At 51.2% G+C, this 13,636-nt stretch overlaps 6 protein-coding genes across 6 annotated transcripts; 3 read left to right on the top strand and 3 right to left on the bottom strand.

Moving 5' to 3' along the window:
- Window positions 1-1,077: 1,077 nt before the first annotated feature.
- On the top strand, window positions 1,078-4,319 carry BO94DRAFT_458331 (uncharacterized protein; the record flags this gene model as incomplete). Its single annotated transcript, XM_025607787.1, has 5 exons — window positions 1,078-1,229; window positions 1,282-1,314; window positions 1,365-2,712; window positions 2,763-3,895; window positions 3,959-4,319. The coding sequence occupies 5 exons, from the start codon at window positions 1,078-1,080 to the stop codon at window positions 4,317-4,319; spliced, it is 3,027 nt and encodes a 1,008-aa protein (XP_025470866.1).
- Window positions 4,320-4,816: 497 nt separating this feature from the next.
- BO94DRAFT_532071 (SDR family NAD(P)-dependent oxidoreductase) lies at window positions 4,817-5,923 on the top strand (the record flags this gene model as incomplete). The annotated part of the gene is made up of 2 exons (XM_025611043.1): window positions 4,817-5,718; window positions 5,776-5,923. The coding sequence occupies exons 1-2, from the start codon at window positions 4,906-4,908 to the stop codon at window positions 5,920-5,922; spliced, it is 960 nt and encodes a 319-aa protein (XP_025470867.1). The 5' UTR covers window positions 4,817-4,905.
- A 522-nt stretch (window positions 5,924-6,445) lies between these two features.
- Window positions 6,446-8,182, top strand: BO94DRAFT_612847 (MFS transporter; the record flags this gene model as incomplete). Its single annotated transcript, XM_025616690.1, has 3 exons — window positions 6,446-6,691; window positions 6,746-7,489; window positions 7,538-8,182. 3 exons carry the CDS (start codon window positions 6,446-6,448, stop codon window positions 8,180-8,182), a joined length of 1,635 nt encoding a protein of 544 aa, XP_025470868.1.
- A 429-nt stretch (window positions 8,183-8,611) lies between these two features.
- On the bottom strand, window positions 8,612-9,056 carry BO94DRAFT_532072 (uncharacterized protein; the record flags this gene model as incomplete). The annotated part of the gene is made up of 1 exon (XM_025611044.1): window positions 8,612-9,056. Exon 1 carries the CDS (start codon window positions 8,896-8,898, stop codon window positions 8,614-8,616), a length of 285 nt encoding a protein of 94 aa, XP_025470869.1. The 5' UTR covers window positions 8,899-9,056.
- A 1,233-nt stretch (window positions 9,057-10,289) lies between these two features.
- On the bottom strand, window positions 10,290-11,598 carry BO94DRAFT_458477 (polysaccharide lyase family 1 protein; the record flags this gene model as incomplete). The annotated part of the gene is made up of 4 exons (XM_025607795.1): window positions 10,290-10,859; window positions 10,927-11,023; window positions 11,074-11,199; window positions 11,252-11,598. The coding sequence occupies 4 exons, from the start codon at window positions 11,596-11,598 to the stop codon at window positions 10,290-10,292; spliced, it is 1,140 nt and encodes a 379-aa protein (XP_025470870.1).
- An 89-nt stretch (window positions 11,599-11,687) lies between these two features.
- BO94DRAFT_319817 (uncharacterized protein) lies at window positions 11,688-12,280 on the bottom strand. Its single transcript, XM_025606895.1, has one exon. It carries the CDS (start codon window positions 12,033-12,035, stop codon window positions 11,724-11,726), a length of 312 nt encoding a protein of 103 aa, XP_025470871.1. The 5' UTR covers window positions 12,036-12,280; the 3' UTR covers window positions 11,688-11,723.
- Window positions 12,281-13,636: the final 1,356 nt, after the last annotated feature.

Raw genomic sequence — 13,636 nt, forward strand, 5'->3', positions numbered from 1 at the left:
ATGGTAGGTGTGAGCGAGATTGAATTAACAATTTGAAGAAGGGGGTAGGCTCGACACTAGGGAGGAAAAAAGAGCACGATAAAAACAAATCCCTCAAAGGGATTCGTACCCACCATGCTATTGAGCAAGGTGGAGACAGATGGTCGCGGTGAATGACCACTCGACTATTGGGGGGCTGACATAAAAAGCTAAGGGTGAGATTGAGGTCTTGTTCGGGTCCCCAAAACTGCCACGAGATGATTAGCCATCAAAGTCTGTTCCACGTGAATGATTGCGCTTCAATATCTCACGATCTCCGGGGATTTCTGGTCGAAGCTCAGGCGTAACCCCTGGCTTGACAAGAAAGAAAGCACTCTCCTTTGTATCCTCGGCACTTCTCTATCATCCAGATCATAGCCCTCTTTGATGACCGCATGACGCATTTCCCCCATTCGACTGGAGCGATGATCGACCAACGCCCGCAAAATATACCACGGCATGATGTCGATTCCTGCAGGCTGGTGGGTCAAGCCAACAACCACGCGGAATCCCCGTCTTCTGGAGCCGTCACGAACCGACTACCGAGATCCGGTCTGACGTCTCACTCACACCCGCAACCTTGCAAATGGGCCAAATAATCCATCATCGAGATCGGACCAGCTTATCGGCGATGTCAACAGAATGCTGAACCGGTGAAGAGTGGTCGCGCTCTTGGCACACGGCCCAAGGCTCCACTTGGGAAAGTCCGCGGCCGATCGCCACTGACTGCAACCCAAAGCTTCTCGCTTTTTCCGTCCTGCTTTTCCGGGGATCGAGGCACGAAACAAGAGACAACACACGCGATCTGCCCACAAAACCTGCTAAAGCTGACCACACAACTCCCTGCCTTCATCCACATCCCATCCAACCAGCGATAAGCCGCCCTGTGAGAGTTCAACCGCTCTTCAACTGGCGTCGCCGATCGAATCACGTGGTCTGGGGAAGTAAGCCTGTCGATGAGGGGCCGGCGCGAGCCCCGGAACTCAGGATTGACCCTATCAGCTATTTGGGGGTGAGGTAAAGCGAGGAATCCGGTCATCGACGGGAAGAAGCTTCAAGATGGCGACCCCGGTCGACTCGGACCAGTCCTCCTCGCAGGTGTACCCCGACGAAGATGGACCGCGGAATAGCGAATGGAAGCTTTTCGAGAAGGTGAAAAATGCCTGGAAGAAGCTGGAACTGGATATGCCGACCCTTCTTCTCATGATGAAGTATGCTCTGCATATATCGCTGTTGTGTGTAGGAGACTAATCAACCTTGCAGAGGAGCCCTTCCACCGACGATATGTGTCGCTATGTAGGTTCCCCTTACGTCCTTGCTTCCTATCGCGTACTGACAGACCAAAGGTACCAAGCGGATGCAGTTTCATCGTTATTTACTACTGTCGGATATTTCGTGGCTATCATCGCCGTTTTGGGGTTCTCGATCATGCCTCGTGCCAAGTTCATCCAGATGTTGGTTCTTGATGTGCTAGCAGCCTGTGTCGCATCGGCTGTTGCTCTACTTATGATGTACTCGTGCATCAAGGCACGCCAACACACTGAATCTGCTGCCGATGCTGCTAGCGGCAGTGCTACATCTGCGCCGTACAATTCGTCTGCTGCAGCAGTGAGTGGTGTCTGGCTATTCTTTGAGATCTATGTGGTCCACACGTTCCGAGCCAAGTTCCAGCAATTTCAGTTTCCCGTCATCATCTATTCGATAGTTGCCAATGTTACCTTCACGTATGCTTCGCGGCTCGCGACTATGACCGCGGGGATTACTCTCGTCAGGAAGTTGCTCGAAGCGTGTTTGACTGGCCTGGGCATTGCAACAGGTGTCTCCTTGTTCATTCTCCCTATGAGTACTAGAGGCATCGTATTTAAACAGATGGCAGGCTACATCGGGTCCCTGCGCTCTGCTCTCAATGCCCACGTGGCCTACTTTGAGACACTGGAAAAGGATGACATGTTCGGTCGGGCAGAGACGTACGACTCAACCGTGGAAAAGATCACTGATAAGGGTAAAGTGTATAGCCCGGAAGCGCAAGCTATTCGCACCGCTTGTCAGAAAGTCACAGAACTTCATGCCAAAATCCACGGGGACTTGACCTTTGCGAAGCGTGAGATTGCAATTGGAAAGCTTGGGCCAGACGACCTCCAGGGGATATTCCGACATCTGCGCCAGATCATGATTCCTGTAGTTGGCCTAAGTTTCGTTGTGGATATTTTCCAGCGTCTCTCCGATTACAACAAATGGAATCAGTCCATCGGCCCTACCGGAACAGAGATTCCTGATGCGGTACGCCAGCGGGTTAGACAAGAATGGAATGAGATCATGAGGGCCGTTCATGATCCCTTCAGCTCCATGATTCACACCATCGATGAGGGTTTACAACATGTTGCACTTTTGCTTGAGCTGAACAAGCCGGCAAAAGCGTCGACTACTGGCAAAGGCACTGAGGATGTTGAGGCAACATCTTGTCCTAAACCCGGGGAAAAGGGGTTCTCGGAGTACTATGCGAAGAAGATTCGCGATTTCAAGTACGCCAAGCGGATTGCCTTGCGGAGCTGGAGTGAAGAAAAGGGCATCATCTTGCCGCCCGACTTTTTTGAGCACCCGTCATCTGTGCACTTAGATGTGGATGATATTCCGGACAACAGCTTTGGAGTTGGCCGAGACCGGAGCCGACGGCAGCTGTACCTTATTCTCTATGTATACTCTAGAACCATATCCAACGCGGACTGATACTGACTGTGATCTAGGTGGAACAACTTCTCGAATCGACCGGCCATGTAGTCCATGATTTCATTCAGTTTGCAGACGAGAAGGTGGCAAGCGGGAAGCTCGCACGGAAGCGTCTCATCATCCCGGGCTCCAAGCGCTTGCTGAAATGGCTCATCAGTGCTTTCAAAGCGGATGACTCGCACGAGGAGGACAATTTGGGCGGCGATATAAACGCGCAGAACAATATCCTCCATTTGGGCGAGGCCTACAAGCACCGAAAGGATCCGGAACACCTACCGCCAGAGAATTTAGTCCAAAAAATTGGAGACAAAATCCGACTCATTCCTACGGCGTTACGGTCGCCCGAATCCGCATATGGCTTCCGAGTAGCGTGTGCCACGATGACCGTCGCCGTGGTTTCCTTCCTTCACGATACGCAGAGTTTCTTCGTCAAGCAGCGATTCGTCTGGGCCATGATCATGGTCAACCTGAGCATGTCACCCACATCAGGACAAAGCATATTTGGCTTCGTTCTTCGTATCCTAGGTACTGTGCTGTCGATGGTGCTCAGCCTTTTGGCCTGGTATATTCCAGGACAGAAGACCCCGGGCATTATCGTGTTCCTCTTCATATTCCTATCGTGCGTTTTCTATGTGCCGATCAAGCTATTCCGCTTCCGCATCATTGGGATCATCACCATCATTTCGACTACAATGATTGTTGGCTACGAGCTCGAGGTGCGGAAGATTGGAGAGGCCGTGGCTGCTTCCAACGGGCAGCAGTACTACCCCATCTACCTGCTGGGACCCTACCGACTGGCCACCGTGGCCGCCGGTATTGCCGTGGCCTTCATCTGGACCTTCTTCCCCTATCCGATATCGGAACACTCCGTCCTTCGCCAAAGTCTAGGAGCCTCTCTATACCTCCTGGCCAACTACTACTCCGTTATCCACGAGACAGTATCTGCGCGAATGCGCGGCGACGAAGGCGACCTAGCATTGAAAACCTCCTCGGGACGTCGACTTCTCAAGGCCCGTAACAAGGTCTTCTCAAAACAAATGCTCATGCTCAACAACCTTCGAACATATTCCGGATTCCTAAACTGGGAAGTCGCCATTGGCGGCCGCTTCCCGAAGCGACGGTACAAATCAATCATAACATGCATTGAAAAGTACGTATCCCACCACCCACCCACCCACCCACCCAACCTACAAAGTATACTAACCAACCGCAGCATCGTAAGCTACCTCAGTCTCCTCGGCTACGCCTCCGACACCCTCCTCCAACTCGGCGGCGACGACGAATCAGACTCAGCCTGGCTTCACGACTTCCGCAGACTAGTCGCCAGCGCACGCGTCACCACCCACGAAGTCACCACTCTCCTATGTCTCCTATCCGCAAGCATAACCAATCAGCAGCCATTGCCACCATACCTAAAGGCGCCCCGACCATACAGTTTCTCTAAACGACTCGAGGCCCTGGACAAGGATATCCTGAGTCTGCGACATATCGCCGAACCGGGATTTGCTACGTTCTCGGTACTGCAGATTTCGACGCGATGTATCGTTGGGGATGTGGATCGATTGATGAAGTGAGTGACTGACTGACTGATTTATGGAATGTAGAATGATGCTAACAAGTACTCAGGGACGTGAAAGCCTTGGTAGGCGAGCTGGACTTTTCGTTCCATGCTGTTAGCACGGCACATAGTGTTAAGTCGTCTGCGGAAGTATCGCGCATATCGAGACCCTCGTCGCGGAATAAGATGGATTAATGAGTGAGATGAGATGGGATGATAGATGTAGATGCATGCATAATAGAGAATACGGTTACGTTTCTGGTGTTGGTATAATGTCAACACTAATGAATTGAGTACGCACAATTAATGAGAATAGATAGACAGACAGACATGGAAGCAGGCAAATCTAAATAACAAGATACGTCATTTATTTTTTATAAGGAAAAGGTAAACAACTCAATTGAACAAACCGGATAAATCACTCCTGCGTCGATGCATGCATGCATGGCATTAACCGGTAACCCCGCTTGCTTTCCCTAGGTTCCCAAACTTTCTCTTCCTCATCATCATCAACTACATCCCTCATCCACTCCAAAAGCAACTCACTCAATCCAGTCTAATTCAACCCATACTTACAATAAAGAAGTTTCCTCTCAGTCAATATGCCCACCACTACTTCACCCCCCAAAACAATCCTTATAACTGGTGCCGCGCGGGGCATTGGCCTCGCAACAGCCTATCAATTCAACCGCATATACCCAACCGACAACGTAATCCTAGCAGATCTCTCCGTCTACCAAACCACAGCCGAATATCAGATTCGGACGTCATTCTTGTATCCCGACCATGCGACCTTTCTTCCTGTCGATATCATGGATTGGGGACAGATGACGACGCTGTTTCGGACGATTGTGGAGCGTTACGGTGGGTTGGATGTGGTGGTTGCGAATGCGGGAGTGATGGAGTCGAAACCCGTCTTGGATCTAGAAGATGTGGATGAGGAAACGGGGGAATTGAAGGAGAGTGTAGAGGCGTGGTGGGTCCTGGATGTGAACTTGAAGGGGACGGTCAATAGTATGTGCTGTTGGTTTGATCTTTGGGTTTTGCGTGGGAACTTGCTAGTCGTTGGTCATGAAGCACTTCGATTGGCAATGTATCATATGAAAGAGAATGAACGGCCCGGCTCCGTCGTGCTGGTTACTTCCACCTCGGGGTATTTTGGAGGCACGGGTGTCACGGCTTATGTGGCCTCCAAACATGGGGTTGTGGGGTTGCTCCGGGCATCGCAGGTTACAGCCCAGAAGTATGGCATCCGCGTTAATGCCGTTGCGCCGTTCATGACCCCGACGACCATGACGGCTGGTTTGGCACAGCGCTGGAAGGATGCCGGGCTCGAGACAAACGCCCCCGACCGCGTGGCAGAGGTTATTGAGCAGATTGCATTGGATACGACCCGGAGGGGGTCTTGTACCCTGGTGAGTAGACTCGATAGTCATGCGTCGTGCGTCCAAGGGTTGTGCTAATGGTTGTAGGTTGCTGGAAAATATCTCCGCGAGATGGAATCCACGAGGGCGGAGCTGCTCCCGACGTGGCTGGGCGAAGACGTCGCTGGCTTTATGGGGAAAGCAATGCGATTTATCACGGATATCGGAGGTTATGTGCTCCCCGGTCGAAACTAGAGGGATTTAGTTGTATGTACTCTGTATTCACGTGAAAGATACCCTCTTCGGGCTACCATTGAAGCCATGATTCATGGGATCACTGTGCCGGGGGTAAATCACCGAGGGTCGTGCCCGCATACCAGACATTGCGCGGCGAGCCATTCGTCCCAGTGGCAAAAGTTGAGTACCGTGTTTCCCGGACGGAAGGAATGCGCGATCACCAATGGGGCAGCTCGTGATCATAGTTGCGCTGAGCCAATCGTCCCAGCTGCCCAGTAACCGGCTCTTATCCCCAGCATCCAGCGTCGCAGCCTGCTTTCCCCAGGAACATGTGCCTTACCACGCGGTCTGTGCTCTGCCCCTTGCGCTGGGAACTCACCACTTGCTTTCTAGATGATGTAGTGGTTCCCCCCTTCCAAGTTCCACGATGACTCTTAACATTGTCTGGTGTCTTATTTGACCGGCGTATCCCTCCACGTGTCATGTTCAAACTGTTTCAGTAGATGAACCTGCCCACAAGAGGTCCTCATCGTTGTTCCTTATGGGAGCTGAATATATTGAATTCAGCCATGCGAAGAATGGCCTCGAGTCGCACCCATACAACTACAGGAGCTCTCAGAATCTGGTCGAGGTGGCCGATGCAGAACGTTTGCGCCACAATGCCGCGGCGGATCTAAGGACAACGGAATGGAAACCCGGTGTTAAAGAATGGCTTGTTTTAACCTGTGTCTCTCTGCTGATGACAATGGATGCATTCAACGCGACAGTAGTCCTTCCCCTGGTAACAGTATGTATGTCCGGTGCTTCCCTATATAAGCGGCTGATCACCTGAGATGGGTAGAATCTATCAACCACATCTGAACAGCCACTTGGAAGCGCGCTATGGATCGAGGCAACGTATTTCCTCGCCAGTGCCGCAAGCCAGTCCTTTTCTGCCATGCTCGCTGCGCTTTTTGGGGTAGGACCAATTGGTCTCGGTGCTGCTGTACTGGCTACAGTGGGAACTGGTGTCTGTAGCGGCTCCATGAACTTAGCTTGTCTAGTCCCCGGGCGGTTCATTCAAGGCATGGGATGTGGGGGGGTACTGGCAACTTCACTCTTGATGATAGATGAAGTCATCCCATGCCCGCATCAAGCCCGATTTACCGGATATATTTTCCAGGCGCGGGTGGCCGGTGCCACGGTTGGTCTTATATTTGGCGGAGTGCTCATTGACCATGCTGTATGGGCCTTCTATATCAGCTTCGTCTTCTGTGCACTGGGATTGCTGGTCATTCCGTTCGCAGTTGATCTGCGAAGCTACAAACACGCGCCAAAATACAAGACGTGCGAGCTTGATTGGCAAGGTGCTGCTTTGACCTTCATGGGCATAGGATGCCTCCTTATAGGAATCAACTGGGGAGGGACATTGTATGATTGGAGTAATTGGCACGTACTGGTGCTTCTTGGTGCAGGAGGAGCCTCTATGCTGGTTCTGGTACTCTATGAGGTCTTTTGGGCTGTGCACCCGATATTTTCTTCGATAGTATTCAACAGCATTGCGAGGACCATGTTATATCTGGGTAGCTTGCTGCATGGATTCTTGGTGAGTCAATCACCATTTGTCCGAACTAGATTCACTGACCTGGCGCAGATTTCCTGCCATATTTTGAATTGTTCCTTGTACTTGAAATTAGTTAAAGACCTGTCTTCGGCGCTCGAAGGCCTCAGCCTGGTGACTATTGCCAGCCCGGCCTTATTACTGCTCATTCTGATCGAAAATGTGCGACTGCTGCGGAGCCCCAGCCTGCCACCTTGGATGATCCGAGCCGGGTGGATGTGCAGTACTCTGGCGACTGGATTCTTCATAATTCTGGACCCTGCCACCCCACACCAAATATGGGTATTCATATTCCTCGGCATGGGAGTTGGCCACTCTCTGCTTATATCGGGGTACCACAAAAGCATGCATAGCATAACTAGCAACCGCAAATCAAGCTCAGGAGAGTCATCAGGGCGAGATAGTGGTCACTCGTCATCTTGTATCCTCATGTATTCGGTTCTGCGCACATGGGGCATGTGCATTGCTGTTCCTGTCAGCGGGGCCATCGTATTCAATCGAATGCTTTGGGAAGTCAAAGAAGGGGGTGCGAATTCAGATACACAAACGGGTGATACCTCGCTGTCTGAGCAGGGTAGGGTTCAGAAGATGATGCTTGTCCATGGGTTTCATATCCTGTGGCGAGTTATGGTGGGTGTATCTGCTCTGGGGGGTCTAAGCTCGCTGTTTGTGCGATAGCGTTGTATATCAGAAAGCTTTGAGATAATAAGAAGATTATTTTGCATGTGCCATATTGAAGGAAGAAGTAAAGACACCGAAGGACGAGAGAAAGTCGAGCGATGGTGGGGTAGACCCGACTAGGAAGGAGCGGACCTCCCTCGACTTTTCTCCTTCGAGATTCTCCTTCTACATTCAGCCTTCAGCCTTCAGCAAACTCAAGTCAATGATGAAAGGAGGAACAAGTTCATTCCAAGCAAGCTAACATAACAATAAGAGAAGCTGAATCTCTCACAGATAGTGAGACAGACCAAACTCCTTGACACATCAAACAGAAAATAGCATCATCACAGATAATCGTCATCTCCGACACCAATACATCAAAAGATATTCCCACATGAAGAAACCACATAACAGTTCATACAATACATGACACATATCTCAATGATCCCTCATTCCTCCATCACCATCTTACCCCATTTCTTCTTCACCGGATGGGGAGTCGGCACCCTCTTCAATGGACTGCCGAAGTGCACATCGTCATCGATACACACAAATTCGATCATATCGCCTTCAATAGCATGAACGAGAGACATGAGCTCAACATTGTTGCCTTTGGTGGTATTGACCAGAACGGGTTCGTTGCTTTTGTTCGCAGTATCTTGCTTGTTGGAGGTTGTCTTGGACTTGGGAATGATGACCTTGAGCAGGCTGTTGAAGCTGACCTTCTTGGCCATGGCGGATTCGGTGGTTAGTTGAATGAGTTGGATGGATGTGTGTGATGTATGTGACGTGTGTTTGGGAGGATTCGTAGTTCGATCAAAGAGATTTCAAAGTGTGTTTGCAAAGAGTAACTAAGGCAGCTAGAATGGTGTGTTCGCAAGAGCAAGTAGAGGACTGAAAGCAGATGAATGAGGGTTGGAAGAAAGAAAGAAGAGGAGGAGCGAGGAAGGGGAGAGGGAGACCTTTTATAGTCCGCCGGTGACTCTACGATCTATATCACACATACCTCATCTAGATGATCTCAGCCCTCTCATCCAATCCTCGAGAGTCTTCCCCTGTCCCGTTTCATGGAACGGGGTGGCTCAGCCGCGCCAAAATAGACGCAAACTGTAATGCTGACAACAGTATACCCCTGCCTACAAGTATACACTGCTCCCATTCGAGTTAGCCAGAACTTTGGCTTGACTCAACACCTTCGATTGCAACACGATGACCTCGAGAGCAGTGAGCACTTGGACTCCTACTGCTCACAACGACGTATTGTCACTTTCCGTAAGTGGCTCAGGGATGAGTCAACGAGTGATGCTCGTAGTGATGAGATAATGGAGTCGCGAGGACGAGGGAGTCGCAGCGGGTGAACAAGGCAACTGGAGGAGAGGGATCCATGGATGGTGAAATGATCATGTACTAGTCTCGCTTGCTCATTATGGACGGAAAGTTCTCGGTGTTCCGGATCCGAAGCCTTCAGGCAGATTTGCTGTACGGTCTATGGCTGATCATGTCATGCTGTCGATACTCCCCCGCCGTAGAGTCCATTGCAAGGCTAATATGATGTTGGTGGCGCTGGACCCGAAAGAAGATGTTGTTGGAACCTATTCACCTTGGAATTGTTCCACTAACCTGAGAGGTATCTCTTTTGATGAGGTGGAGCTGACTAGATGACCTAATTAGAGGGGATAGCGTATTAAGAGATTTTTTGTGGTTACGAACAGGATTGTTGAGATGGTACTGCTCATATTACGGGATGGAAAAGTAATTTGGCTATGATGAGGTTATTTTCTGCATAGATCGACCAAGATCGGAGGGCCCTTTAGGAGTGGCTGCCAAATTTAGGTTTCTACTCCGTACTTCGGACTCGATCCGGAACCGAAAGTTTATTCCACGAGGATCACCACCTTATCTGATTTTCTTTCTACTTTCTATTGCTTGTCCTTTTTGCAAGGAATCTACAGTAAAATATTAAGCCAGGACAATTAATGTCATTCGGAATCCGGTCAAAGTTCAACCAGACCAAAGTAGGGTCGTGAACACTCCCCAATTATTATAGAAGTAGATACACGAAGAATAGCACTTCCTCAATCACCACGTCCCCTGATTACATCCACTGTTCAATGAGTCAACTCATTTACAGGTTACCCTGACCAGCGTTGGCAACAACGCTGGAGGCAACAGAGGTGTAAGCCGAAGCGGAGGCAATGTTCTTGCCCTCGAAGTCGGAGAGGAAAGAGGTGTTGTCCTCGCTGAAGGTACCGGAGGAGCCGAAGCCGTTGACGACACAGTCACGGCCGAGGTAGGTGGAGCAAGCCTCACCAGCGGTGGCGGAGGGGACAGTGAAGGCCTCACCCTCGTAGGTCTCAAGGACGACATCGACGTTCTGGAAAACGTTGCCCTCAGCCAGGACGTAGCCACCCTCACCGATCTCGAAAGCGTGGCCGGAGTTGTCGTACCAGTAGTTGTTGACGGCGTGGAGGAGGGTGTTGGTCTGGATCTTGGGGGAACGACCGGAGGTGTGGTAGATGTAGTTGCCCTTCATGGTGACCAAGTCGGAGTCACCGTCGAGGTAGATGGCCCAGTAGTGGTAACCATCGCAGGTGGCGGACCAGTCGGAGAGACCGTCGATGTAGTTGTTGGAGAGGGTGACGCGGTTGTCGGCGCTGGTGCCGAGGACGTAGTGCTGGCGACCGATACGAGCAGTCTATCACTTGTTAGTTGACGATCCCCAAGGCAAGATAGATGTAGAATCGAAGAGGATGGAGGCATACAGTAACGTGGTCAATCCAGACCAAGTCGCAGTCATCAAGAGTGATAGCGTCACCACCCCAGACGTACTTGGCGTTGATGTCGGTGACGGCAATGTTCCTGGGGTTGTTAGATGGGGGGTTTTTTGAATTAGAAAGGGGATGACATACTGGATGATGATGTTCTCGGCACCGCTGACGATACGGAGACCCTTACCCTTGATGGCACCCGAGGAGCCCTCACCGATGAGGGACTTGTTGGAGCCGACGGTGATACCGAGGGTACCAGCGTTGTAGCTGCGAGGATTAGAGACAGGCCAAAAGATGAGCCACTGGATGGGAAACCTACTATTCAACGGAGACAGAAGGAGCATCGGGCTCGTAGTTCTCGCACCAGTCATCCTGGTCGATGGCGACCTGGCAAGCAGAGGCGGTACCCCAGGGAGCGCAACCAGTGCCAGTGGTGGTACCCTCGCTGTCGGTGAAGTCGAAGGTCTTGGTCAGGACGATGACACGGGCCTCGTCATCACCGAGGTAGGAGACCAGCTCATCGATGGTGTCGGGGTAGACGGGGGTGGCACTACCACCACCGGTGACGCCCTTGGCGAAACCCTCAGCAGAGCCGGACACGCCGACGGCAGCGGCGGAACCGGCGAAGACAGCGGCAGCAGCGCTGAAGATAGTAGCGTACTTCATGGTGAAGCGTGTAGAACCAGCTATGAGAAAAGAAAGACTAGAGTGAAGGTATAGAGATAGAGGGAAAAGAAAAAGAAGGAATGGGTTGATAGAGAGAAGGATTGATTTCGGATGGGCTTGGGGGTTTATATAGGGAGAGACCTGACTCGACAGGTCGATGGCGGCATCCTAAGATTCTGATAGAGCTTCCCTTCTGGCTCAGGCCCATGCCGGTAAAATTGGACGGGGTGATGGGTGTGAAACGGCCAAGTGCATCTTTGATTAGCAGCCAAGGGCTCTCGAGCAGGACCGTTGATTCCTCTCAGCCAGACCACCGCGCTAAAGTCGGTACTGGCCGAGGAGATGGAATGAGGGGATCCATCACACCGGACCATGGGTGAAATGATAGACATCGATGATAACCAAGATGGGAAGGGGAGGAGAAGCAGTAGCCACATGGTTATCCATCACGACGAGTACGCTGGCCCCTGTTGATGGACAGTGAATACGACGCTCCACCGGTCTGCTGAATCATCGAAGGCCATAGGTGGACCTTGGAGCGATTCGGGGGATTTACGGCGTTTCATGATGTCCGCGCCGGCGCACTTAGTCTCGGTAGTCTAAAGTAGTCCATCCACTCGGGCTGGTGGAGACTGGGCCCGAATTTCTGTAAAGAAGCAATTCCTCCGTCTTGGCGGAGTCTTTGTGGCAATGATAGTCGGGAAAATACCACATTCGACCATCTGGGTGTGATAGATAGAGGGCGATGCGGATGGGAGGAAGGCTGGACGTGCTCGACAGTTAGGGCCGTTCGTCCAGGGTGAAGAACAAGAGGGGGAAGGGGGGAGAGTAGTTTCTGCATCACCATTGCAACCACCTTTCCACTCCCTCCAGGCAGAACTTTTCTTTTCTTCCCCTTCACTGAGACTGTGTTTGTTTCGATTATTAATGGATCCAGATACCTCCCCACGCTGCGGTTTGTATTCGGGTGGGATTAGTGTCGAATGGGAGCAGCTGGAAAAGCCGCGAAAACTAAAAGAAGAAAGGAAAAAAAAAAAAAAAACGATTTTGGCAAGGCGCCAGGAACGCCGCCCAAAGCGGTCCACAGTGGGCCGTCGTCGGAAGTTCGGCGATATCAAGAAAATCCATCGGAGCTCTTTCGAGTTCAGCACACGATCCTAGCCATCCCTATTTAGAAACAGCCGCGATGACTGATGGTTGGGTCATCCGGTCTGAGCGGGTGACTGGTCGTGATCTGATAGAAAATTCTCGGACTTCCGTAGACATCTTCAATCGTGCCGTGTTCGTATCATTCATCAGAGAGAGATGAGGTGACGTTGCCCCCTGTCCACCATTCCTCCGGTATGCACACTACGACTGAGACATTCCCGTTAAGCTTGGCTTCGGCGGTGTCTTGGCTCATCAAGCTTCGAAGCTGTAGAAGGAGCTTATTCTTCCCGAAAGAAGGTACCTAATCAGACAACATGGGGAGGCCGTTATATTAACCCCGTCCATGGGTGGCCAGTCAAGCCCGTCTCGGCGTCTAGACTCCCATGAGCCACCGTTTGGTGCCACTTCTCATTCGATGAGGTCCATATCATCGGCGAGCTAGAGCTACGCCAATGTTATCAGACTCTTGGTTGACAGCCTGTCGATAGGGGGGGGGGTAGATTCTTGTTTATTTTCCCCGATATCACTTAACCAGAATCAGAAACTTGCCCGACTCCTGCCGTGTTTAATTCCCATGGACTGCCTCGATCATGGATATAGGTTCCGCATTAAGTGTGGCGTCTTTTCGCATTGGCTGATTCTGGGGCTGAGTGGTAAACCCCGCTTTTTGCAGCTTCTCGAGCTGACAAGTGAAAGTACCACCAGCATAGTGAGATGTTACAGACAGGTGCGTTGGTGGAAAAAATAATTGATCAAGGGGTTACGCGGAAGCACCGGAAGAGACTGGCCTGGTGGTAGCCTGGCCATCACTGTAATTTCATATCAAATTTTCACAGCAGTGGTCCTTTTACTCGGAGGCATATCATGGGACACCTTTCAAATGAAGGAG

Source organism: Aspergillus sclerotioniger, assembly GCF_003184525.1.
Source record: "Aspergillus sclerotioniger CBS 115572 chromosome Unknown BO94scaffold_5, whole genome shotgun sequence".
Taxonomy (NCBI): domain Eukaryota; kingdom Fungi; phylum Ascomycota; class Eurotiomycetes; order Eurotiales; family Aspergillaceae; genus Aspergillus; species Aspergillus sclerotioniger.

Excerpts from the sequence above, each read along its gene's own strand:
- BO94DRAFT_319817 (XM_025606895.1), bottom strand. The coding sequence starts at position 12,035 with ATGTGGCTACTGCTTCTCCTCCCCTTCCCATCTTGGTTATCATCGATG.